Source organism: Oncorhynchus mykiss, chromosome 22, assembly GCF_057628025.1.
Source record: "Oncorhynchus mykiss isolate SJ-2025 chromosome 22, ASM5762802v1, whole genome shotgun sequence".
Classification (NCBI taxonomy): Eukaryota; Metazoa; Chordata; class Actinopteri; order Salmoniformes; family Salmonidae; genus Oncorhynchus; species Oncorhynchus mykiss.
The window spans coordinates 28,987,035-29,014,689 of NC_143043.1; the positions used below are offsets into that span (position 1 = coordinate 28,987,035).

The 27,655-nt window shown below is 43.7% G+C and overlaps 1 protein-coding gene and 1 long non-coding RNA gene across 3 annotated transcripts; one reads left to right on the forward strand and one right to left on the reverse strand.

The window, feature by feature from the left end:
- Nucleotides 1–309: 309 nt before the first annotated feature.
- Nucleotides 310–27,275, reverse strand: LOC110502018 (cystathionine beta-synthase). Of its 2 annotated transcripts, none has more exons than XR_016490579.1 (14): nt 26,944–27,273; nt 19,365–19,739; nt 15,957–16,063; nt 12,998–13,132; nt 12,582–12,661; nt 12,058–12,262; nt 11,870–11,961; nt 9,827–10,024; nt 9,518–9,602; nt 9,211–9,316; nt 8,804–9,016; nt 8,439–8,547; nt 8,232–8,316; nt 310–3,264 (listed from the first exon to the last, which is right to left on the reverse strand). XR_016490579.1 is itself a non-coding variant. In XM_036959554.2 (14 exons), the coding sequence occupies exons 2-14, from the start codon at nt 19,730–19,732 to the stop codon at nt 3,104–3,106; spliced, it is 1,872 nt and encodes a 623-aa protein (XP_036815449.1). In that variant the 5' UTR covers nt 19,733–19,739; nt 26,944–27,275; the 3' UTR covers nt 310–3,103. The 2 variants fall into 2 exon arrangements, 1 of the variants encoding a protein (XP_036815449.1); XM_036959554.2 differs by having other exon boundaries at nt 9,827–9,952; nt 26,944–27,275.
- LOC149972832 (uncharacterized) lies at nt 4,674–7,077 on the forward strand. The gene is made up of 2 exons (XR_016490586.1): nt 4,674–5,353; nt 5,544–7,077. It is a non-coding gene; the product is annotated as an uncharacterized LOC149972832 (long non-coding RNA).
- Nucleotides 27,276–27,655: the final 380 nt, after the last annotated feature.

Sequence of the window (27,655 nt, forward strand, 5' to 3'; positions counted from 1 at the left end):
TACCTTCTTGCCCTTTATGCTGTTGTCTGCCCAATAATGTTTGTACCATGTTTTGTGCTGCTACCATGTTGTGTTGCTACCATGGTGTCTTATCATGTGTTGCTGCCTTGCTATGTTGTTGTCTTATAGGTCTCTCTTGTTGTGATGTGTGTTTTGTCCTATATTTATAATGTATTTTAGATTTTTTTTTTTTTCAGGCCCTCGTCCACGCAGGAGGCCTTTTGGTTGGTCGTCATTGTAAACAAGAATTTGTTCTTAACTGACTTGCCTAGTTAAATGAAGGTTAAATCAAATAAAAATGTTCAAGAGTAAAAGAACAAGCCTTTATTGGAAGCAAGTAATAATATACAGTGGGGAGAACAAGTATTTGATAACCTGCTGATTTTGCAGGTTTTCCTACTTACAAAGGATGTAATTTTTTGTAATTTTATCATAGGTACACTTCAACTGTGAGAGACGGAATCTAAAACAAAAATCCAGAAAATCACATTGTATGATTTTTAAGTAATTAAAAATCATACAAAAAAATATATATATATTTTTTTGCATGGGGCTGTCGCTGGGCAATACGGACATTCAGCTCCCTCCAAAGATTTTCTATTGGGTTCAGGTCTGGAGACTGGCTAGGCCACTCCAGGACCTTGAGATGCTTCTTACGGAGCCACTCCTTAGTTGCCCTGGCTGTGTGTTTCGGGTCATTGTCATGCTGGAAGACCCAGCCACGACCCATCTTCAATGCTCTTACTGAGGGAAGGAGGTTGTTGGCCAAGATCTTGCGATACATGGCCCCATCCATCCCTCAATACGGTGCAGTCGTCCTGTCCCCTTTGCAGAAAAGCATCCCCAAAGAATGATGTTTCCACCTCCATGCTTCACGGTTGGGATGGTGTTCTTGGGGTTGTACTCATCCTTCTTCTTCCTCCAAACACGGCGAGTGGAGTGTAGACCAAAAAGCTCTATTTTTGTCTCATCAGACCACATGACCTTCTCCCATTCCTCCTCTGGATCATCCAGATGGTCATTGGCAAACTTCAGATGGGCCTGGACATGCGCTGGCTTGAGCAGGGGGACCTTGCGAGCGCTGCAGGATTTTAATCCATGACGGTGTAGTGTGTTACTAATGGTTTTCTTTGAGACTGTGGTCCCAGCTCTCTTCAGGTCATTGACCAGGTCCTGCCGTGTAGTTCTGGGCTGATCCCTCACCCTCCTCATGATCATTGATGCCCCACGAGGTGAGATCTTGCATGGAGCCCCAGACCGAGGGTGATTGGCCGTCATCTTGAACTTCTTCCATTTTCTAATAATTGTGCCAACAGTTGTTTCCTTCTCACCAAGCTGCTTGCCTATTGTCCTGTAGCCCATCCCAGCCTTGTGCAGGTCTACCATTTTATCCCTTATGTCCTTACACAGCTCTCTGGTCTTGGCCATTGTGGAGAGGTTGGAGTCTGTTTGATTGAGTGTGTGGACAGGTGTCTTTTATACAGGTAACGAGTTCAAACAGGTGCAGTTAATACAGGTAATGAATGGAGAACAGGAGGGCTTCTTAAAGAAAAACTAACAGGTCTGTGAGAGCCGGAATTCTTACTGATTGGTAGGTAATCAAATACTTATGTCATGCAATAAAATGCTAATTAATTACTTAAAAAATCATACAATGTGATTTTCTGGATTTTCTGAATTTCTCTCACAGTTGAAGTGTACCTATGATAAAAATTACAGACCTCTACATGCTTTGTAAGTAGGAAAACCTGCAAAATCGGCAGTGTATCAAATACTTGTTCTCCCCACTGTACTTACACCACAAAAACACCTGAATAAAAAAAATAAGAGAAAAAGAGAAATATGAAATGAACAACTGAAACCAGAGCTAGGGTGGAAATAAAGAGACAGGAATGTAGTTCAAATATCACCTCCATAACTGCATCACCTCACGCAAATACTGCAGCATCTGTCTTAAGAACACGAAAGACATATATACATACAAATACATCCCTGCTAAAGTAAATAGATCATAACAGCTCTGGGTCCATGGTCATACATAACATTACACATGAATGATTGTACATGAAGTCAACAAGTACAGAAAAATGGTACAAAGTTCAAACAACCCAAGCCTTGGCGTAAACAACCTAGCCCAGACAGACAGGCCTGTATAAAAGAGCTGCACTGTGCATGCTCAGCCAACAAACTATTCAATACAGACTTATTCAATACATCTTGTTTCAATACAAGAACAAAATGACCCAACACAAGTCATACTGTTTGGGTTGCAGTTTGGTTGTGTGCCAAACTCTCCTATCCTTAACCTGACGTACCCTGCGACCTTGGTTACTTTACCAAAGCCTTCAAACAAAAAGACAGGTACTCTTCACCGACATCCTATCTCTTTGAATGTTGTCAACGTAACGCTTCTTCTTGGTAACCATTTCACACTGAGCACCCAAATAGCCATTTTTTGGCCCATGCCCTGTCTTTAGCTGCCACTAGATGGCGATGTAACTTCATTGGTATCAAAGAAGCAACAAAAATCTATAATGTGCTTTTAAGTCTTAAGATGAAGCTCACATTCGCATATCAGTTATATACAAATCTCAATGCAATACAAATGGTAGCTATATGATGACTATTTAACTGAAAGATTGAAATGTACTGAGTTGTTAGTCTAGCGAGGATATTGTAATGTTTCAGTATCCTCTGCAATAAAATGACAAGTCAGAGGAACACTATTATTTTTAAGGAGATAAAAAAAGTAAAAGACTTTCAATAATGAAGAGGCAAGGCAGTCTAGTTGCACACTGTTTGTTACATGCAATTTCCATACCTTAAAGTTAGAGGAAAACCATGTATCTGAAACCAGCTAAGCTGCTTCAATCGCAGTATAATCTACAGTGAATAATTATTATCATCACAGACATAACAAAATCAATGTAGTCAAAAGGGAGGAAATTAATATTGACTTATTTTAAGACTAAACCATAACCCCCACCACTTCTAAATTTCTACATCATCTTCATCATCTTCTTCATTGTCATTGTCGTTACTTAGAGGGTGTCAGGTGGGCGGTCACTTCCTCCTCTCCACAGGAAACAGGAAGTGGTCACAGCTAGTCGGTCAGCGAGCACTCTGACGTTATTGAGCACTCTGACAGCGTGCGCTCGCGTGTGCTTCCCTGCCGCTCGCGCGTGGTGATGTAATTAAGCATGTCAATGGCGGTCACCACCCCGAATACCATCTGTCTAAGACAGGGCGAGCCATCTTCCATGTCTTAACAGAGAGAGAAAGAGAGAGGGAAGAGAGATGGTTATTACGACTATTGAGATAACAGACTGTGACGAAGGTTTGTGACTAAAGGTGAATTAAGAGCAGTAGAACCACATGAATTATGTTAAATTACTTCTCCAAGTTCAAGATTTGGTAGATGGGAATGTTTTCCACAAAGGAAGTTGGAAACTAACTTCCCAAGCTCTTTATCCAAGGATGCAATAGTTGGCAATTACGCCAAATCAAACCAATCGGTTTACAAGAAGTTATGTAACTAGCTTCCTGTTTTCGAGAGACAGGGTTCGAGTTAGGTCCCAACGAGAGTTTCCAGTGTAACATTTCTAGTGTTGATTCAGGAGTTAAATAAATAACCAGTGTTGAGTGTGTCCGTTTTACTCTGTTGAGAGTAAAACATTCCCATCAAACCATACCCAACATTTCCCAGCATGCTCTACTGCAGCTAGATTTTTTTAAAGATTGTTTTTTAAATCTGTGTTTTTGCTATGTACAGTACATTGACTGAATGATTGATTCATCTTATGCTACACAAAGATAAATAAAATACATTTTTCTAAACTAATCCAATCAGTTAGATTTATTGCACCCGTTAGTTACATAAATGGTTGTTCCAGTTTCAAATGGTTGAGGTAGTTTCCTTTATCAATGTTCCTAACTCTGACAGTCATTATAAATACAAGGCTGCAGGTGAATACAAATTTTAACTGTTTGATGTCTGAACTCTGGCTGGATTCCAATGAGAATTACATATAATTTTGCAAGCCAGCATAATGTGACTAAATCAAACATGGCCATCAAAGTAAAGCCTTATGATATATGTAACATATTGTCATAAAGAGTTTCATTTTAATGATAACATTAGCCTACAGTAGGAGCTCACTTGGTGAAGTCCACAGGACTGAAAAATACATTAATTTGACAACCATGTATCTGTCATTAACAAATTCAGTCATGGGTGGTAACTCTACAATTCACTCGAAAAGGCAAGGTACTCTGGGAAATTATGTTGGGTGTGTGGCCGTGGCTTTCAATTACAGTTTTTCTCAATTGCTAAAACACTAAAACCCATTGGCTGAACAAAGTTCTCAGTTGTCTGGACTCATTTAGCTAATTATGCAGTCTGTTGTCAATACCTTAAACCATTTCACATGGTAAAACACAATTTGCAGATCTCACTTAGACTTTTCAGCAAAACTCTAAACACATTCTCATTCTCAAAACACATTCTGCACTCTAATGCACATGTCATCCATACTGGTAAACACAAGTGGCAACAATCAAATACAAATAGAGAACACATGTCATTGATTGAACACAACCACTCAAAATTGATTTAACCTGTTTCAAATGATGCAACACAACCAATATAAGCCAGTTCAGAGAGCAAACATGTTGTTGAAGGTGGGAAGGAGAAAGTCTGAGAATGGATAGAAGAAACAATGTGAGAGGACGAGTGCGTATGCGAGGAGGAGGAGGGAAAGAAAGAGGAAGACAAAGAGTGGAAATATCTGATGAAATTCGAGCAACAGTTTTGACCATGTTCTTGTCCATGGACTGACAATGAGGGAAGCAGGACTCAGAGTGCAACCCAATTTGAGCCGATTTTCTGTGTCCACCATAGTAAGGACATACAGAGAAGAGAACAGGTACAGTATACTACTGTATTTTTGTAATTGCAAATTTACTGTACTACACTATATGCAGCTGTTTCAATAGACATTTGTAAAGTGAATCACTGTATGTATTGTACTGCATTAATATGTTTTGTAACTGCACAACTACTTTTTGTAGAATTGCAAGGCTGCCACATGCAGGTGGAAGGACAGCTATATTCACTAGGGAGCAAGAGGCCGTTATAGTTGGCATGGTCCTTCATGATAATGCAATACGACTCAGAGAAATCCAGGGACGAGTGATACAAGACAACACACACTTCCAGGGAATCGACAGTGTGAGCATTTCCACAATTGACCGTGTCCTCCATCGTAACAGGATGTGAATGAAACAAGTACACAGAGTACCTTTCGAGCGCAACTCACCAAGGGTGAAAGAACTGCGAGCTCAGTATGTGCAAGTAAGTGTACATTCAGAAACATTTACTGTAATCCAGATTGTCTACAGTACTAACACATACTATGTGAATGACATTACTCTTCAGTACATACAATGCATTTGAATCAGAAGCCTAATTGTACTCTACAGTTTGGCACTGTCTCTGTTCGACTTACAAAATCCTGCATACAGTATATTGTATTTCTACACAGACAATATTTGACTTGGAATCCTTGGACAGACCCCATGAGTTCATCTTTGTCGATGAAGCAGGCTTCAATCTAACAAAGAGGAGAAGGAGAGGCCGTGATTGGACAGCGGGCCATTGTTGAAGTCGCTGGTCAACGAGGTGGCAATGTCACAATCTATGCTGCTATCAGCAACCATGGTGTTCTACATCGCCATGTTACACTCTGGCCATATAACACCAAGCACCTAAGATTTATTGCCAATCTAAGATATATTTTATTTGAGCAGCAGGTTCAAGAGCAGCAGGGTCAAGAGCTAAATGAGAATCCCATTCCCACCTACAGTATGTGAAAGTGTGGGACAATGTCAGTTTCTACCGAGCTGCTCAGGTAAGGGAATGGTTTAACATCAATGGGCAGTTTATGAACTTGTACCTCCCTCCATACTCGCCTTTCCTGAGGAGTTTTTCTCCTCTTGGAGATGGAAAGTGTGTGATAGACAACCCTACACCAGAGTAAATCTGCTGCAAGCCATGGATTTAGCCTGCAGTGATATAGGTGACTAATCATGTCAGGGCTGGATACGGCACACAAGAGGCTTCTTCCACCATTGCCTCAGGAGTGACAATATTGCTTGTGATGTCGACAAAGTGCTTGGGCCTGACCCAGCCCAAAGACAAGAAGAAGCACATTGATCACATGTGCTTCTTCTTGTCTTTACTCCTTTGATTTTTGTCTCTTTTAGTATTGTATACTGTAGTACAGTGCATTGTAGGCTGTATACTGTACATTACTTTCCATGTATTAACAGTACTGACTGCTCAATAGATTTTGACTGGTTGCAGGTTCATATCCACAAAGAACAAGAATTACAGTATCACAGAGACAAAGGACAAGTTTGTGAGATGCAGGGTACAGGACTGTAAAAATAGGGGTACAAGGAGGAGGAAGAACAGAAAACAAAATAGCAAAGAGCAAAGCAGAGAAGTAATTTCTGATCCATTTTGAGCTACTATGATAGAACATGTTTTCGTTCATCAAAAGACAATGACGGAAAAATATGAATATTTTTTTAGATAAAAAATGTACTTCTCCCTGAGAATTGTATGTTTTGAACAATGTGTTTTCTATTTTTCGGTGTATTGTTTACTGACTGCTTGAGAGTGTATATCATTTTGATCACTTTGTTTATGATTTGAGAGTAGTGTTTGATTTTGAACACAGGTAAAACTGTTTTGAGGCGAAAGTTTCATTTTGCAAGAGGTTATGTAAATAGTGCTTGAAGATGAGGTTTTGTGTTTAATGTTTTCGGGAAATGGAGCAAGGTTTCAGAAATTGTGTTTTAGCAATTGAGAAAAACGAATCATTTTTGGCCACCCAAGAGTGGAAGTGGTCTACGGTTATGTTGATTGAAGTTTGAGCACGTCTGTTGCCAGTTCTGATGTCTGTACTGTAAATGCTTACATAAGAGCATGTCGCAATAATGACTTGTAAATATTTAGAGACACAGGCCTCTTGGTGTAATGGTAAAAAATAAAATATGATGGGTTGGTGCAAACTATATACACTTCCTAGAGTTAAAATACTGTAGGTGTTATTACATAACACTGAAAGTCTTAATTCCCTAACACTGAAAAAGTGTAACAGTGTCAGCACTAAGCACAGTGTTCATTTAACGCTCAAAGTGTGGACCCATATAGACACTGGCCAGGTGATATATTGAATACTGCTGATTTAACACTGGAGAAGTGGCGGTCTAATGAGTATAAACTAAATAAATGTTGAAAGTTCTTTGTCTTCTGATGAAGGTGTGGTGGTGGGTTGACAAAAATAGTATGACCTATTAAGCAAAGTCCCCTCGTCTGTCCTTACACAACAGTCTGAGTATTGCATCACCATCTATTGGTGGCCAGGCACCTCCAGGCACACAGTCACCAAAACACCACCGGTGGACTTTGACAACCAACACACACCTTGTTGACCTAGTAGACCACAACATTGCCAGGAAACAAAGCTGATGCAACAGGGCCTTAGAGCAAGCTAATCAGATTCATAGAGAAACATGGGAAAAACACCAGCGAGGGAAAACAACCGCCATATTGCCTCTGGCTGGGAGAGGGGCTGGTCACCTTCAACAGAAGAGAGCGGGGCTGCATTCAGTGCGTTTTTACGTTCTGGAACGTTCAATTGAACAGACAACGGTGCTGTACTTAACAACCAATTGAAAAACGGGGAGGGTTGTGGGTTGGGGAACGCTGGCCACTGCCCTTTAAATACGTCACTCATTGCTTCAAGCCTCACCTCGCCACACCCACCAAACGGGCGCAAACGTTCCTCAATGTCTGTTCAAGAACATAAAAGAGCGTTTTAGGGAAATGTGTCGTTCAGTACAAACCGTTTTACGCAACGTAGCAAATGCTCAGGCGAATTGAACGCACCTCAGGTGTTTCTAAGACTGTTCGTCTCTGTCTGACAGAGGTAACTAGCGGTGGTAGAAAAGGACAGAAGGAGCAAAGTGGGGGCTATAAAAGGAGGGAAGAAAAAGATGGCATTGGTGAGAAAGATTTATTTTAAAGGAGTGAGAGGAAAAATAGGATGAAGCAATTCAAGAAGAGTAGGAGTGTGATAAGAGGAAGTGAGAGTGAGAAACAGGAAGACAGAAAGATGGGAAGATGAAGGTCGATAAAAGAGAGGAAGGAGGGGTAAACTTACATTGGATCTGCTCATGCACCACCAGGGCAAAGTGATCTGTCTCCAGGATACGGGACAGCTTACCCAGGTTATCTGTCAATCGCACCTGAGGACGACACATGACAATTAGGAAACCCTACTCAATGATGACCTTTTTGTTTGAAAGCTATTTGTTTAGGAGGTTATGGTTGAGTCGAAGTATAAGAGCATATAGGTGAGGTGACCAACCTGTTTGAATTGTTTGTAAAGCACCTTGGCGACAGGGTCAGAGGCCTTGACCTTCCCAGCCAGTACTGAAGACAACATATTGCCCAGGGTAACCATCCCTAGGATCACGCTACACAGACAAAGATAGAGAGGATATGGTCATTATTATTATTATTATGACAACTGAATACAGGCAATGTTTTTTCAATACTAATCAATGTTTTGTCAATAACAATACTAATCAATGTTTTGTCAATAACAATACTAATCAATGTTTTGCAAATAACAATACTAATCAATGTTTTGTCAATAACAATACTAATGTTTTGTCAAGCACATGGCCTCTATGGCAACCAGGTAACTAGGGTAACCAGGTAAAATCGTACCCGGACTCGTCAACGACGGGTGCCTGGTCGAAGGCCTTCTCCTTGAGGATCTTGATGGTCTTCTTGATGTTGACTGAAGGCAGCACAGTGAGGGGGGAAAATAGGTTTAGACCCTGCAGACTCAGGTTCCACCACCAGGGTTTGGACACCATCAGGTCTTCTGGGGTTAGGAAGCCCTTATCACACATCCAGTTATCACTCAGGAACTTAGACCTGGGGGGGTAGGGGTTAGAACTGGGTTAGAACTGGGTTAGAATTGGTCCTACTAAAGTTAAATCCCTGGTACCCCATAAAAAACCTTAGCAATTCTCCTTCTCCCCAAACTTAACTCCCCCACATTATCCTTTTCCCCTCAACCTCCCTCCTCTTCCACTCATCCCCTCTTCTCTCCCTCTCTAGTTGCTTACATGTAGTTGCGGATGGAGTCAGGCAGGATGACGACACAGCGCTGGCCCTCCTTCAGCTCTGTGGCCATTCTAACTGCTGCAGCCATGGCCGTACCTGAACTACCTCCTACACTTACAGACAGAGAGAAAGAGAGAGAGAGAGACACCGAGAGAGAGAGAGAGAGAGAGACAGAGACACCGAGAGAGAGAGAGAGAGAGAGAGAGAGAGACAGAGAGAGAGCTAGAACATACAGTACTACACAGACACACACTATTAGAGAATTATGATTTTTGGGAGCACCAGTCATTGTGTGTGACGTCAACCTACCGCAGAGAAGCCCCTCCTCCCTGATCAGCATGCGTGACATGGCAAAAGACTCATCGTCATTGGACTTATACCACCTGTCAACTACCTGCAAAAGAGAGAAACATTCATATGCATTCTACCATAGCACTCAGATACAACATACAGTATGTATAGATGATGAGTCATTTACCTTCCACAATTTGAACACACTTGAGTTTGAGCTGTCATACTGTATATTATTGTAGATCTTACTGTATCCAGAATAGAAAACCCAGCACTACCACAGTCTCACACACAGCTCATCTCAGGAGGTCACTGTCACACACTCACAGATCTGTCTAGTACAGTAGGGATGAAGTCGTATCCGATGCCCTCCACCTCGTACTGGGTCTTATCTGTTTTGTTCAGCTCCTCTGGCTCAGCCAGTATAGAACCCTCAGGGTCCACACCCACGATCTACACAACACAGAACAACAATGTTAACTACCCATTAGCCAGTATAGAACCCTCAGGGTCCACACCCACGATCTACACAACACAGAACAACAATGTTAACTAACCATTACATCAATGGGCCAAAATAACACGATAATAAATACATCACACACAAAGGTAACGCAAAGGCAAGTGAGGCAACTGATCTTTACTTTATCAATTTGAGATACATGTTATGGCTTTATTTATCAGTGGCTGGATTAATATTCTTTTAGGATCCAACTTCAAGGCTTAGCTCAATACGTTACACTACATGGCCAAAAGTATGTGGACACCTGCTTGTCGAACATCTCATTCCAAAATGATGCCCATTAATATGGAGTTGGTTCCCCCTTTGCTGCTATAACAGCCTCCACTCTTCTGGGAAGCCTTTCCACTAGATGTTGGGACAATGTTGCAGGGACTTGCTTCCATTCAGCCAGAAGAATATTAGTGAGGTCAGGCACTGATGTTGGGCGATTAGTTCCAAGTTCCAATTAATGCCAAAGGTGATTGTTGGGGTTGAGGTCAGGGCTCTGTGCAGGCCAGTCAAGTTCTTCCACACTGATCTCAACATAACATTTCTGTATGGGCCTCGCTTTGTGCGCGGGGGCATTGTCATGCTGAAACTGGAAAAGGCGTCCGCAAACTGTTGCCACAAAGTTGGAAGCACAGAATCGTCTAGAATGTTATTGTATGCTGTAGCTTTAGGGGCTTAGCATGAACCATGAAAAACAGCCTCAGACCATTATTCCTCCTCCACCAAACTTTACAGTTGGCACTATGCATTGGGGCAGGTAGCGTTCTCCTGGCATCTGCCAAACCCAGATTCGTCTGTCAGACTGCCAGATGGTGTAGCGTGATTCTTCACTCCAGAGAACGCTTTTCCACTGCTCCAGAGTCCAGTGGCAGCGAGCTTTACACCACTCCAGCCGATGCTTGGCATTGCACATGGTGATCTTAGGCTTGTGTGCGGCTGCTCGGCCATGGAAAACCATTTCATGAAGCTCCTGACGAACAGTTCTTGTGCGGACGTTAGTGGTCCTGTTCTGTGAGCTTGTGTGGCTTACCACTTCACGGCTGAGCCTGTCACGACTTCCGCTGAAGTTGGCTCTCCTGCCTGTTCGGGCGGTGCTCGGCGGTCGTAGTCACCGTCCTACTAGCCGCTACCAATCCCTTTTTCGTTTGTCTGTTGGTTTGGTCTTATTAGTTTCACCTGTGTGTATTTTGGTTTAATTAGCTTCCCTATATGTAGTAGTTTGTCCCGCCCTTGTTTTGTGCGGGATTGTCTTTTGTTACGTGTGTACATATTAGGTCGTGGTGTATTTTATTTTCTATACTGGACACCCTGTGGTTTTGGGTTGTCTGGTATAGTGTCCTGCGCCCTGTATTGTATTGGGCTTATCAGTTTGGTGTGCAATAGTAAAGCACTTTACTCCGTTACTCTCTCTCTGCGTCTGATTCCTGCACACACACCTAGTCCCGCGTGACAGAGACGTTGATGCTCCTAGATGTTTTGCCTTCACAATAACAGCACTTACAGTTGACCGGGGCAACTCTAGCAGGGCAGGAATTTGACGAACTGACTTGTTGGAAAAGTGGCATCCTATGACGGTGCCATGTTGAAAGTCACTGAGCTCTTCAGTAAGGCCATTCCACTGCCAATGTTTGTCTATGGAGATTGCATGGCTGTGTGCTCGATTTTATACATCTGTCAGCAAAACAGGTGTGGCTGAAATACCCTGTGGGTCTTAAATTGACGTTGTTGCCTTAAACGTTCAGCTAAATTAATTTGGAATTGTCTCTCCAAGACAAAGAACACAAGGCAGGGCAATAACATGCAAGTCAGATTGCCTTCTTACAGATGTTGGGCATTGTGTTTGTGACTCAGTGCACTACCTTGATGTTGGGGCATCTCTCCTTCAGCTTGCGGGCGATGCCAGTGATGGTGCCACCGGTGCCAGCTCCTGCCACCAACATGTCCACCTTACCTGCAAGAGCAGAGTGGCGCAGAAAGATTTGTCTATCAGCACAGTAGTACGAAAAGGGTATTCTTCACTCAATTTCTCTATCGCACACACACATACCATCACACTGCTCCAGGATCTCCTCGGCAGTGGTGTCGTAGTGGGCCAGGGGGTTGCTAGGGTTACGGTACTGGTCCAGGATATGAGAGTTGGGAATCTCATTCTTCAGACGCCAGGCCACGCCCACGTGGGATTCCGGCGAATCAAAGCGGGCGGCGGTTGGGGTACGCACGATCTCCGCCCCCAAGGCTCTAAGCACATCCACCTGAGGAACACAAGACCAGATTACAGTTAATTACATAACAAATGCCTACGCATGGACACACAGACACACACACACAGACACACACACACACAGACACACAGACACAGACACAGACACACAGACACACACACAGACACACACACAGACACAAACACAGACACAGACACAGACACAGACACAAACACACACACAGACACACACACAGACACACATCCACCTGAGGAACACAAGACCAGATTACAGTTAATTACATAACAAATGCCTACGCATGGACACACACACAGACACACACACAGACACAAACACACAGCAGCCTCACCTTCTCCATGCTCATCTTCTCAGGCATGACGATGATGCAGCGATAGCCTTTAACTGCAGAGGCCAGGGCCAGACCAATACCTGCAGCACAAAGAGAGAGAGAGAGAGAGAGAGAGGACAGGTGTAAATACAGGTGTGAATACCTGCAGGTCATGTCAGCAGTACAGACCATACTGCACAACACAGGGCTGCAGTAGATCCTAATGTCAAAGGTAGGCTGGGAGATCTCAGTGATCACACCAGGCAAAACTAATTTTAAACGCACACACACGTGTACACACACTTGTACAGGCATACTCACACAAAAAAAAACACAAACAAATATCCTTTAACTGGGGTGTAATCTTTCTGCTGTGAGTCACATAGCCAGTTCCACAGAGAGGGCCTTGTCGGTCTGTCTCTCTCTCTCATGCGTACCTGTGTTGCCAGAGGTGGGCTCGATGATGGTGTCTCCTGGTTTGAGGATCCCATCTCTCTCTGCATCCTCCACCATCCTTAGACTGATACGGTCCTTCACACTGCCCCCTGCGTTAAAGAACTCACACTTGGCCACTACACACACACACACACACACACACACACACACACACAGAGAAAGAAAGAAAGAAAAAGAGAGGGTGGTAACGTGAGGAAATGTTGAATTATGAATATGTACTGCGCTGGCTCATATTATCGTTTACTTAAGCGTAATAACATATGGGCAAAACAAACCAATTTAGAAAACACTTAAGATTTTTTAATACCACAGAAAAGACTCAAACTAAAATCCCACTATGTACAAGTTAACTATAAAGCCCCTCAACAACACAAGGGATTACATTAGAAGTTGCCCCAGGCACGGGAGGGGGGGGATCATGGGAAGAGACTGAGCCCCCATGAGACGATTTGGAAAATGAGGGGGGGGGGGGGGGGGGGGGTCGTCCAAAGGTCCGCACACATACCACACCCACTCTCCCTTTCACACGTACACAAGTACAATAGCCGATTGGCACAGATTCCAAACTGCCCCACATCCACTATAGACAGCCAAAAAGTACATCTGAATCACGTGAAAATCCATGGAAGTACCATGGAAACAGGCCTCTTTGTCCCACTAAGCCATGTGAATCAACCAGAGATGGACTCTGAGCAATCAGGCCCATAAAAAACACTCACTGGCGAGAGGGGAAAGATTTAGACCGAGGACCGTGACATGGTTCACATGCGGTGAATTCAAACCCCCCCCGACATGGAGGGTGGTACCAAACGGCACTATTATTAAGTCTAGTATTATCGTACTTTACCGGTCATTGGTCAACTGTACCAGTCAATCAGAGAAAAAACAAGGGTCTATCTGAGCTAGTTGCCAGGCAGAATAACTGGTCTTTAACAAGAACAACAGATGCTACTATGTAATGACGGGAACATTTCCCTCAGAATCGACCTCCTGACTTCCCAAGACTTCCCAAGCCTTGTGACTGTCACAATCCTGCCTAGTGGCACCTGATACAAGACCTTGCCCCTCTCCTGCCGCCCCTCCCACCCCACCTTGCTACAGTGGCCCTAAGGTCACCTATTCCCACACAGCAGAGGGTATTTCAGGTGACCATACCCCCCTCCACCCAGAGTGGACTAACCTACTTCAGACAAGACCTCTACCATCATACAGTGAAGCCTAGTGGACTGTAATGTCAGGAAAGGAGGCTATGTGATACCCTTACGTTTACTTTGAAGTAATGACAGTATAAGAAAGGGTAACCCTTCACAGCTAAACTATACTACAGGAGGAGTCTAGAGAGCCTCCTCTACCTCCTCTTGCACTCTTCTTTGGTCAATGATTTAATTCTCCCTCACTTCTATTTTATCCCTCTGTCTTTATTTCTTTCTTTCTCATCTCCCTCTCCCTCACTTCTATTTTATCCCTCTGTCTTTATTTATTTCTTTCTCATCTCCCTCTCCCTCACTTCTATTTTATCCCTCTGTCTTTATTTATTTCTTTCTCATCTCCTTCTCCCTCTCTCCATTCCTCCTAACCCTCTCTCCATTCCTCCTAACCCTCTCTCCATTGCTCCTAACCCTCTCCCCATTCCTTCTAACCCTCTCTCCATTCCTCCTAACCCTCTCTCCATTCCTCCTAACCCTCTCTCCATTCCTCCTAACCCTCTCCCCATTCCTCCTAACCCTCTCCCCATTCCTCCTAACCCTCTCCCCATTCCTCCTAACCCTCTCCCCATTCCTCCTAACCCTCTCCCCATTCCTCCTAACCCTCTCTCCATTCCTCCTAACCCTCTCTCCATTCCTCCTAACCCTCTCCCCATTCCTCCTAACCCTCTCCCCATTCCTAACCCTCTCTCCATTCCTCCTAACTCTCCCTCCATTCCTCCTAACCCTCTCCCCATTCCTCCTAACCCTCTCCCCATTCCTCCTAACCCTCTCCCCATTCCTCCTAACCCTCTCCCCATTCCTCCTAACCCTCTCCCCATTCCTCCTAACTCTCCCTCCATTCCTCCTAACCCTCTCTCCATTCCTCCTAACCCTCTCTCCATTCCTCCTAACCCTCTCTCCATTCCTCCTAACCCTCTCTCCATTCCTCCTAACCCTCTCTCCATTCCTCCTAACCCTCTCTCCATTCCTCCTAACCCTCTCTCCATTCCTCCTAACCCTCTCTCCATTCCTCCTAACCCTCTCTCCATTCCTCCTAACCCTCTCTCCATTCCTCCTAACCCTCTCTCCATTCCTCCTAACCCTCTCTCCATTCCTCCTAACCCTCTCTCCATTCCTCCTAACTCTCCCTCCATTCCTCCTAACCCTCTCTCCATTCCTCCTAACCCTCTCTCCATTCCTCCTAACCCTCTCTCCATTCCTCCTAACCCTCTCTCCATTCCTCCTAACCCTCTCTCCATTCCTCCTAACCCTCTCTCCATTCCTCCTAACCCTCTCTCCATTCCTCCTAACCCTCTCTCCATTCCTCCTAACCCTCGCTCCATTCCTCCTAACCCTCGCTCCTTCCTCTCTCTCGATCCCTCCCTCCCTCTTTGTCATGTCCTCTACTACTGGATTTATGGATTTATGCTTTAAAACATATAACTGCTCTGGGGAAGACAGCTGATCGCCCACAATGTGTAAATCAAACACACTCGCACAGTTTTTTTTGGGGGGGGGGGGGGGGGCAGAAAATGTGAGTTAAAAATGACACAGCCAGATAAGTTACTGTATTTCCATCACGTTGACACAAACAAGGAAGTGCAAATAAAGACATTGCCTTTATCTGGTTGTCTTCTGGCTAGTGTCAATATGCTTAGTGGGTGCCGTGCTGTGTGTGTTGACTGTGTGTCATGCCTTCAAGGTTGACTGTGTGTGTCATAACATGACTGTGTGTGTATGTGTAAATACTCACAGAGTTCACACTTAAGGCCGAAGGCTTTGGGGATCTTGTTCATGCGGACCAGAGGTGTGTCTCCGATCTTCCCGAGGATGTTGGGTAGAATGCTGGGAGCTTCAGTCCTGAGAGGCGTGTATGGGATGGAGACTCAGTTAATATACACAGATGGATATAGAAAACATGGATCATTCCCAAATAGACAAGGAAACAAGGCAACAAAAACAAATCAAATTTTATTTGTCAAATGCTGTAAGTGCTGATATTTCGAAGACGAAACGTCTGGGAGCAACAACGGCTCAGCCGCAAAGTGGTAAGCAACACAAGCTCACAGAACAGGACCACTAACGTCAGCACAAGAACTGCTCGTCAGGAGCTTCATGAAATGGTTTTCCATGGCCGAGCAGCCGCACACAAGCCTAAGATCACCATGAGCAATGCCAAGCGTCGGTTGGAGTGGTATAAAGATTGCCGCCATTGGACTCTAGAGCAGTGGAAACGCGTTCTCTGGAGTGATGAATCACGCTTCACCATCTGGCAGTCTTACAGATGAATCTGGGTTTCTTGGATGTCAGGAGAAACGCTACCTGCATGAATGCATAGTGCCAACTGTAAAGTTTGGTGGAGGATGAATAATAGTCTGGGGCTGTTTTCCATTGTCCTTAGTTCTAGTGAAAGGAAATCTTAACGCTACGTCATACAATGATATTCTTGACGATTCTGTGCTTCTAACTTAGTGGCAACAGTTGGGGAAGGACCTTTCCTGTTTCAGCATGACAATGCCCCCGTGCACAAAGCGAGGTTCATACAGAAATGTTTTGTCGAGATCGGTGTGGAAGAACTTGACTGGCCTGCACAGAGCCCTGACCTCAACACCATCGAACACCTTTGGGATGAATTGGAACGCCGACTGCGAGCCAGGACTAATCGCCCTACATCAGTACCCAACCTCACTAATGCTCTTGTGGCTGAATGGAAGCAAGTCCCTGCAGCAATGTTCCAACATCTAGTGGAAAACCTTCCCAGAAGAATGGAGGCTGTTATAGCACCAAAGGGGGGACCAACTCCATATTAATGGGCATGATTTTGGAATGAGATGTTCGACCAGCAGGTGTCCACATACTTTTGGTCATGTAGTGTATCTTCTTGAATGTTGTTACAGTTTTGTAATTTGGAAACTTATGTAATTTGGCTACTTTTGTAACAGGGTAACCTCTGTATCATGAAATCTTTGGGACAGAGAGTTTTGTAACATGGTACTGTATAGCCTATGGATTCTGTTTGTCAGTGAGACAAACAGGCCTGTGCATGTGGCAGGCAGCGCTGAGTTGTTGATGCCTCATATAACAACATATAACAACTTACATTTATTGAGTGGAGAGACTACAGTGTCAAACAGCCAGACTGTGCCAGAGAAATGCACACGCACATACCCTTTTCCCTAGGCCAAAATGCCAGCTCACTTCAGTGTTGCTGGAAACAATCCTAAAACTGCCATGTCATGGTGAAACACCAAGCATCTTTTACCCTTCCTCATTCCTTGATCCTCTCTGTGGCTCTGGCCCTTTCAGGTGTGTCATTATGCAGGAAATGGAGCCAGGCTATATATCAAATTCTTGCAAGTCAAAACAACATCCTGTTTTTAATGTCGTTGCTCAACAAAACGAGAGACATAAAAGCACATGGGGCTGGGTTATCTTGGTTCTTTTTTCCCCCTTTCAAGTGAAGCAAGCTGGTGACTATATCTTATCTACACAAGGGAAATTAGTGGAGTCAGTGAACTATGTGAACTATACAGTGCATTCAGAAAGTACTCAGGCCGCTTGACTTTTTCCATATTTTGTTACGTTACAGCCTTATTCTAAAATGGATTAATTCAAATAAAAATCCTCATCAATCTACACACAATACCCCATAATGACAAAGCAAAAACAGGTTTATAGACATTCTTTGCAAATGTATTAAAAATATAAAACACATACCTTATTTACATAAATATTCAGACCCTTTGCTATGAGACTCAAAATTGAGCTCAAGTGCATCCTGTTTCCACTGATCATCCTTGAGAAGTTTCTACAACTTGATTGGAGTCCACCTGTGGTAAATTCAATTTAATGGACATGATTTAGAAAGGCACACCTGTATATAAGGTCCCATAGCTGACAGTGCATGTCAGAGCAAAAACCAAGCCATGAGGTCGAAGGAATTGTCCGTAGTACTCCGATATCTGGGGAACGGTACCAAAGCAATTATGCAGCATTGAAGGTCCCCAAGAACACAGTGGCCTCCATCATTCATAAATGAAGAAGTTTGGAACCACCAAGACTCTTCCTAGAGCTGGGCGCCCGGTCAAACTGAGCAATTGAGGGAGAAGGGCCTTGGTCAGGGAGGTGACCAAGAACCCAATTGTCACATTTTGACAAAGCTCCAGAGTTCCTCTGTGGAGGTGGGATAACTTTCCAGAAGGACAACCATCTCTGCAGCACTCCACCAATCAGGCCTTTATGGTAAAGTGGCCAGACGTGAGCATCTCCTCAGTAAAAGGCACATGACAGCCTGCTTGGAGTTTGCCAAAAGGCACCTAAAGGACTCAGACCATGAGAAACAAGATTCTCTGGTCTGATGAAACCAAGGTTGAACTCTTTGGCCTGAATGCCAAGCATCACGTCATGAGGAAACCTGGCACCATCCCTATGGTGAAGAATACTGGTGGCAGTATCATGCTGAGGGGATTGTTTTCAGTGGCAGGGACTGGGAGAGTAGTCAGGATCGAGAGAAAGATGAACGGAGCAAACCTGCTCCAGAGTGCTCAGGACCTCAGATTGGGGTGAAGGTTCACCTTTCAACAGGACAATGACCCTAAGCACGCAGCCAAGACAACACAGGAGTGGCTTTGGCACAAGTCTATGAATGTCCTTGAGTGAACCAGCCAGAGCCTGGACTTGAACCCGATCGAATATCTCTAGAGAGACCTGAAAATAGCTGTGCAACGACGCTCCCCATCCAACCTGACAGAGTTTGAGAGGATCTGCAGAGAAGAATAGGAGAAACTCCCCAAATACAGGTGTGCCAAGCTTGCAGCGTCATACCCAATAAGATTTTAGCCTGTAATCACTGCCAAAGGTGCTTTAACAAAGTACTGAATAAATGGTCTGAATCCTTATGTAAATGTAATATTTCAGTTTCTTATTTTGAATACAATTTCTAAAAAACAGTTTTTGCTTTGTCATTATGGGGTATTGTGTGTAGATTGATGAGGAAAACATTTGTTTTTATCCATTTTAGAATAAGGCTGTAACGTAACAAAATGTGGAAAAAGTCAACTGGTCTGAATAGTTTCCGAATGGACTGTAGGTGTTCAAAGAGGACGGAGGATCAGCAGAATATGTGTAAATACTCTGGTTCTGCTATGGAGATGTGACTCACAGTTCAGAGTGGCAGTGAGGGGACTCTACGGAAGACCCGCCCAGTTTCCAAGTGCATTTGCTGGGCAAGTCAGGACGGATCCACTGCCTCTCCTCCACGCCTGCGGCTGCCTTCTCTAGATTGTTCTCCCCCTCGTTCCCGTTCACGCGTCCATTCTGAGCCTTATGGCCAGCACTGTCCTCGTTCACTTGAGCAGATCCATTCATGGAGAGCTTGTGGCCGTTCAACATGGCTTCTCCGTTGACCTTGGACCCCCCTTTCAAAATGGCAGCCACTTCGTTGGCTTGTGCGTTGCTGAGCTTGGCTGCGTTGGGGCAGACGGAGGGCTCGGCGCCCACAGAGTCCGTGCTGGAGAAAACCGACGACATGACTCACCTGAGAGAGAGAGAGGACAGAGAGAGAGGAGACAAATAGTAACTGAAAGATTATCAAATTATTGTAGTAAAATGTACTACCCTTCTCAGCTAATATGCAGATCTATGAAAAATAACACACACCCAATGTGGTTACATTCCGTATATTTATACATTATTACCATTCCTGTCAAGGACAAGCCAGGATATGTCCAGGTGAATACTGCCAGGGAGAATAGAATGCTCCCCCAACAGGCCTACACACTGCAACCCAGACTTTCACACAGGTAACTTATATAGGCTACACACTGCAGAGACTAGAGTATAAAGCACGAAACCTCGGTCTCTGCCGTTGGGTCTCTTTTAAAAGGGCCGATTAGCCTAGCTCTGCATACACAGCAAACTGGATGCAGTTTATCACAGTACCATCCGTTTTGTTACTAAATCACCTTATACCACCCACCACTGCGACCTATATGCTTTAGTCGGCTGGCCCTCGCTACATATTCGTCGCCAGACCCACTGGCTCAAGGTCATCTACAAGTCCATGCTAGGTAAAGCTCCGCCTTATCTCAGTTCACTGGTCACCATGGCAACACCCACCCGTAGCACACGCTCCAGCAGGTGTATCTCACTGATCATCCCTAAAGCCAACACCTCATTTGGCCACCTTTCGTTCCAGTTCTCTGCTGCCTGTGACTGGAACGAATTGCAAAAATCGCTGAAGTTGGAGACTTTTATCTCCCTCACCAACTTCTAACATCTGCTATCTGAGCAGCTAACCGATCGCTGCAGCTGTACATGGTCTATCGCTAAATAGCCCACCCAATTTTACCTACCTCATCCCCATACTGTTTATATTTATTTACTTTTCTGCTCTTTCGCACACCAATATCTCTACCTGTACATGACCATCTGATCATTTATCACTAGTGTTAATCTGCAAAATTGTAATTATTCGCCTACCTCCTCATGCCTTTTGCACACAATGTATATAGACTCTCTTTTTTTCTACTGTGTTATTGACTTGTTTATTGTTTACTCCATGTGTAACTCTGTGTTGTCTGTTCACACTGCTATGCTTTATCTTGGCCAGGTCGCAGTTGTAAATGAGAACTTGTTCTCAACTAGCCTACCTGGTTAAATAAAGGTGAAATAAAAAAAATAAAAAAAATTTTTTTTTTAAAACAGACACACACGACACGACTTGTCCTGATTACTCTGTTGGATAACAATGACAACTCTCCCTTTCTGTACGGCTTGAACAGACAAGTGTTAAGGTTCTCTTCTTCATCTGAAGAGGAGGTGTAGCAGGGATCGGACCAAAATGCAGCGTGGTTATCTTCATACAGCTTTAATAAAGATAATGACAATACAAACCAATAAACGTAACATGAAAAACCTAACCAGCCTTATCTGGTGCAAACAAACACAGAGACAGGAACAATCACCCACGAAACACTCAAAGAATATGGCTGCCTAAATATGGTTCCCAATCAGAGACAACGATAAACACCTGCCTCTGATTGAGAACCACTCCAGGCAACCATAGACTTTTCTAGACAACCCCACTAACCACAATCCCATAACCTACAACAAACCCCTAGACAAAACACACCACATAAATAACCCATTTCACACCCTGGCCTGACCAAAATAATAAAGAAAACACAAAATACTAAGACCAGGGCGTGACAACAAGCAAAGTACTTCTGAAATTGCAGTCTTCTCAGGGATTGCAGGTGGGAACAATCGTGTAGAAAGCCTAACAGGTCAAAATGGACGAAATGTACAGCAACTTTGACCAAACAAAGGTCCAATGTGGGAAACAATGCTCTGTCCAGGATTAATTTGTAAATTCTGTTCATGCTCAGCTGGATTGGCCATCTGTATTCAACAGCACTAACATTCAAGAGCAATAAAACAAGCAAAACTCAATTGTATCATTTTAAGGCTCTTGCATTTCTGAATGTTTTAAAAGCCTTCACATCCCTACTCTCGTGACTGACAGACCATGACATGTGATCATCTGTAATCACATATAAAACAAAAGGGTCCAGGAAAGTAAGACATTCTTACTAAGTTGATGGAGTTCAAACTCAGAAATCGAGATAATCTCATACAGATCCCAATGCACTTAACATTTTCTTAGCTGGCAAACACCCAATCGCCTACTAATCTCATTACAACCCCCCTCGAGGTCTCTGATCACTACTTTTTCCCCTTTTCTGTCTCCCTCTCCTCCAACCCCAGCCTCTCAGCCTCTACCCTGATGGTCATGTGTCGTCGTAATCTTCGCTCTACTGATTCTGCCGCGTCGAACCTACTATCCTCCCTTCCACATCCTATGACTCGCATTGTACCTTTTCCTCCGGCCGGCTCGGCCCTCCCATCTGGTTCCGTGGCTGAGTGACTCATTGCGGACTTACAGAATAGGGCTGCGGGCAGCTGAGTAAATATTTAGAAAAACTCAACTCTAAATCATCTTTTCACTCTTCCTCTCTACCGCTGCGAAAGCTACTTTCTATCACTCTAAATGTCAAGCTTCTGACTCTAACCCTAGGAAACTATTTTCCACCTTCTCCTCCCTCCTTAATCCTCCACCCCTGCTCTCTCGGTGGATGACTTTGTCAACCACTTCGAAAAGAAGGTTGATGACACCCGCTCCACAGTCACTCCAATTGAATTCACTGATCCCACTCACACAGAACTACCCTGTGCCTTGACCTCTTTTCGCCACACTCTCCCATTCTTCACTTCCCTCATACACTCATCACTGACCACTGGCTGCGTCTCCTCTGACTTCAAAATGGTCCAATGTCGCTTCCCTCCTCAAGAAACCAACACTCAACCCATCTGATGTCAAAAACTACAGAACGGTACCCCGTCTTTCTTTTCTTTCCAAAACACTTGAGCGTGCTGTCTCTGACCAACTCTGTCACCATCTCTCTCATTACGAACGTCTTGAACCTAACCAGTCAAGATGGGTCACTCAACTGAGACTGCTCTTCTCTGTGTCACAAAGGCTCCCCCGCACTGCCAAAGCTGACCCTCTCTCCTCTGTTCCCATCCTTCTAGATCTATCCGCTGCCTTCGACACAGTGAACCATCAGATCCTTCACCACTCTCTCAGGGCTGGATGCCTCAGGCTCTGGATTGCATCCTACCTGGCAGGGCGCTCCTACCAGGTGACGTGGAGAGGACCTGTGTCTGCAACACATATTATCACTACTGGTATTCCCCAGGGCTTGGTTCTATGTGGTGACACACATCTCTGCATGACTGGCAGATATCTCAGCTTGGATGTCGACCCACCACCTCAAGCTCAATCTCAACAAAATGGAACTTCTCTTCCTCCTGGGAAAGGCCTGCCCGCTCCAAGACCTCTCCATCAAAGTTGACAACCCCACAGTGTCCACCTCCCAGAGTGCAAGAACCTTGGTGTGACCCTGGACAACACCCTGTCGTTCTTTGCAAACATCAAAGCAGTGACTCGTTCATGCAGGTTCATTCTCTACAACATCCGTATAGTATGACCCAACCTCACACAGGAAGTAGCACAGGTCCTAATCCAGCCACTTGTCATCGCCCGTCTGGACTACTGCAACTCGTTGTTGGCTGGGCTCCTCGCTTGTGCCATCAAACCCCTGCAACTTATCCAGAACACTGCAGCCCTCCTGGTGTTCAACCTTCACCCCACTCTTCCACACAATCCACTGGCTTCCAGTTGAAGCTCGCATCCACTAAAAGACCATGGTACTTGCCTACGGAGCAGCAAGAGGAACTGCATCTCCCTACATACAGGTTCTGCTCAAACCCTACACCCCAACCCAAATACTCTGTTCTGCCACCTCTAGTCTCTTGGCCTTTCGTGAACTTCAGTACCACTAGCACTTGACTCCTTTCCCTCGCATTAGCTCTGACCTTGCTGATAGCTACTTTATTGATGGAAAACGTACTTACTATGACTGTGATATGTGGTTGTCCCACCTAGCAATCTTAAGATGGATACACTAAGTGTAAGTCGCTCTGGATAAGAGCGTCTGCTAAATAACTCAAATGTAAATGTAATGTAGCAACATCGGAAAACAACCACAGAGATGGTCCACGGCTAACCCCAGCTCTGGGTGATGATGCAAGAGGAGCAAGGTCACCTTCACAGTGCAGATTATCCTGTCCTTTAGCTTACGACTACCCAGCAGGTAACAAATGGTTGAGTCAGCATCGTTTCCTTGTTATTTCAGGATACCCTTTCAACATTGCATCAACACTGCTATTAGGATGAATTTATAACCCGAGTCTATATGTGTTTTTGTTTAACACAGGTTAACAGAAAAAAGTCAAATGTTTCTACTTTGTTTCTAAAGGTCCAATGGAACCATCCATCTCAACATCATATCGTTTCTCGGTAACAATTAAGTACCTTACTGTGATTGTTTTGAATTAAAATTGTCAAAAAGAAACAAAAATAGCTTCTTAGCAAAGGGCAATTTCTCAAGCAAGACTTTTGCTAGGACTGTCTGGGAGTGGTCTGAGTGAGGAGGGGAAACTGAAAAAAAGAACAAATATTCTTGGCAGAGAGGTTTGGAACGTGTTCTTATTGGTCTATTAACTAAACTACCGCATGGTGATGTCACCATGGAAGGCCAAATCTCCATCCCACCAAAACAAATTCCAACTTCATAGTGTGGAAATAGATATAAAACACAGAGAAATGTGTTTTTGACTGCACTGGGCCTTTAAAATGTCAGATTGTGTGGGTTAACAACTCAATCAAATATCTATTATCACTGGACAGTGGTCCGACATCTTTTCCTGCGAGTACAACGGCACTGAAAGGGTTTGGTTTAAACAGAAGTAGCCTACCAAAGCTGCTGGTTAAGTTGTTAACAAACAGAACACAGCAGCTTCTCCTCTGCCTGGCTGAACATAACCTATTCTATGGTGATCTTTTTGTGTCTGTAAAATCTATTATGCGATAAATAGCGGAGGAAATGCCTTTATGGGCAAATGGATGTAATAACCATCATATCGAAGTAAACTTGAAGTCACGCGATGACATGGTGTGTGGTCCTCCCACTACCACTCAGAAAACCATGCAACTTAAATTAGGCTACAGATTAAATAAATGATGATGAACTTCACATGGTGGTGTAAGTGAACGGTATGAGCTTGATGCTCCTTTCCAATAAATGTTGAGAGTCTTGTTCTGGTGACATGATGATCAATGATCAACTGCAGTTTTGACAAATAAAAACATTCTTGCTCTTATCCATAATATTTTCATGTAGACTGGCCTATCTGCACAGCCTACACACACTGTATCTGTGAGCTGTTGGCTAGAGCACATGTACCAAGACCAGAGTAGCACATTTACTATTTAATGCAACAGTTCTTTGCAAAACTATTGGTAGAGTTGAAAATGAAATGGAAACACATTGAACATTAGATTCTTATTCAGTTCATGAAAAAGTACATTTTATGTGCACTACATCATCACATACTGTTTTGTATCTGCAACAAGCCAGTTCTGTAGAAACAACACTGGCGGGAAAATGTGCAGCTTTAGTAATATCTGTAAGAAAATCTGTCGCCAACTGGATGGAAACCAAGCCAGTGACTACAAATGTCCTCTTTAAAATGTATGCCAAACAAATACATTGATTTCAAAGTTTACTTATGCCTAATATAACAACTCTACGCACAAGAACTACCTCGAACAATTTACACACAAAATTTCACAAAACACTGGAAGAACTGTGTAGATGCAAAGTGTGGTAACAGAATTACAGTAAAATCTCCCTCAGTTCTTTGTGTCCACATTTTCCAAAAAACTTTGGGGGGAGGTCAAGGCAAATAGTTCTGGTAGCAATTTAATTAGTTGTTCAGGAGTCTTGTGGCTTGTGGATAGAAGCTGTTAAAAAAGCCTTTTGGACCTAGACTTGGCGATCCGGTACTGCTTGCTGTGCGGTAGCAGAGAGAACAGTCTATGACTAGGGTGGCTGGAGTCTTTGGTCATTTTTAGGGCTTTCCTCTGACACCGCCTGGTATAGAGGTCCTGGATGGCAGGAAGCTTGGTCCCAGTGATGTACTGGGACATATGCACTACCCCCTGTAGTGCCTTGCTGTCAGAGGCCAAGCAGTTGCCATACCATTTATGATTCTAGTTATTGATTATAGGTTTAGTGTCAATCTGTTCAAGTGTCAGTCATCTATTCAGCATTAGATAAAGTGGACAGACAAACCTGTAATAAAGTGCACAGACAAACCTGTGGAGACGAATCTATTAAAAAACAGTTAAGTAACATTAGACCTAAAGTGTAAATTCTGACATCAAATTGATAGCTGCTATTATGTATCCTTTCTATTGTAGGCCACACTTTTCCCCCTTCCGTCGTAGGCTACTAAATTCTACACATCTTCCATTCACCAGCATGTCAAATTATACTTTTTGTTAGGCTCCAAAATGTCGTAAGAGATAGATGATGCAATCGCCGCATTTTACACTGAGGAGGTTCGTTTATCTGGCCCAGGTTACCCTAGTGGGAGGAGTTTACCCCGGGTTAAAAGTGATTGCATTCGTTTTGGAAGGTCGTGAACCAGGTGTTCCGCTCTGGCGGATAGCGAAGACGCCTAAAAACAAAAGTGACGTAACTAATTGTTATACAAGCAAAAGTGATTGCTTTTGAAAAATACGCTTTTATCTGCCTTCCCAATGAAAACTAGTTTGAAGAGACAACATTTATTTCGTGGAAAAGAGATGTTTGTTTCTGGACGATGCACCATCTGCCTTGTTGACACCATGACCAATCGGCGCAGATTACCGTTTGATATGAGATAGGCGCTCCTCCCTATCTTGACGGGACATTGCCCGGTTGATCCCAAACCAGCGTAATAGGACTCCACCATTGTCCCCGTTGGCTACAGTAGGCTACCTTGGCGCGACTGATGATGCTACTGTAAATGGTATTTCATCATGTTTGTTCATGTCACTCAGTTGTTTCAGATGGTTAAGTCACTCTAAATGACACCACACAATCAATGAACCATATAACATAACACTGTAATAGATTAGAAAAAGTAGGAAAGAGACAGAGCGCTATGATGTTCAAGCGCCACACGTGAGGAATGATGGAGTGTTCTGAATCAGTCAAAACAATACTCAAAAATAAAAATTCTAGGGTTATTAATATCGTTCTTTGGTAGTAACAATGATGTTCACTCACCTTTGAGTTAATTAAGGAAGCTAGTGGTGATGTACCGATATGTGATCCAATTTCAAAGGTCTTTCGTAGAATGCGACTATTTTAGCATTGCCAGCAGCTCAAGAGTGACAACGGTCCAATCTGATTCGAGTGTATTTGTTTGGTGTGTGCGTTGATTGGCTACCGTGGGGGCTTTTGTCGGTCTTGCTCTTCCAATCAGAGTTTACACATTTGTCGGGCCTTTGCGCACATAAGACGCAAGATAGATCTACCAGAGATTTTAGAAAAGGAGGAGATAAGAATCCATTGGTAAATAGATGACGAAACGTCTCATGCTCCGCCCAGCAGACTGTAGACCAATCGTGTTACCGTTGTTATTCTGCGTCACACAGTTGCTAAGGGAATCGTCACGTAATGTTTCTTAAAAGGTATGATGCATTGTTCAGGGGAGATATGGCCTATTTCAGTCATGTATCAAATAATTCTGCTGGTGTTTTGACACTTATTCACAAGTTTAAAGGTGACGTTCTAGATTCCACATCTTCACAAGACAGGAGATGGGTCATAGTAACTGTTAAACTTGAAAATGCTATTTTCATCATCTGTAATGTAATGGACATAACGCACATGCTCATAATAAGACCCTTTTTACCCAATTTACCAGGAAAGTACAGGATTTAAGCAACAAATACTCAAAGGCTTTTCTTATTATTTCAGAGGATTTTAATGAAAC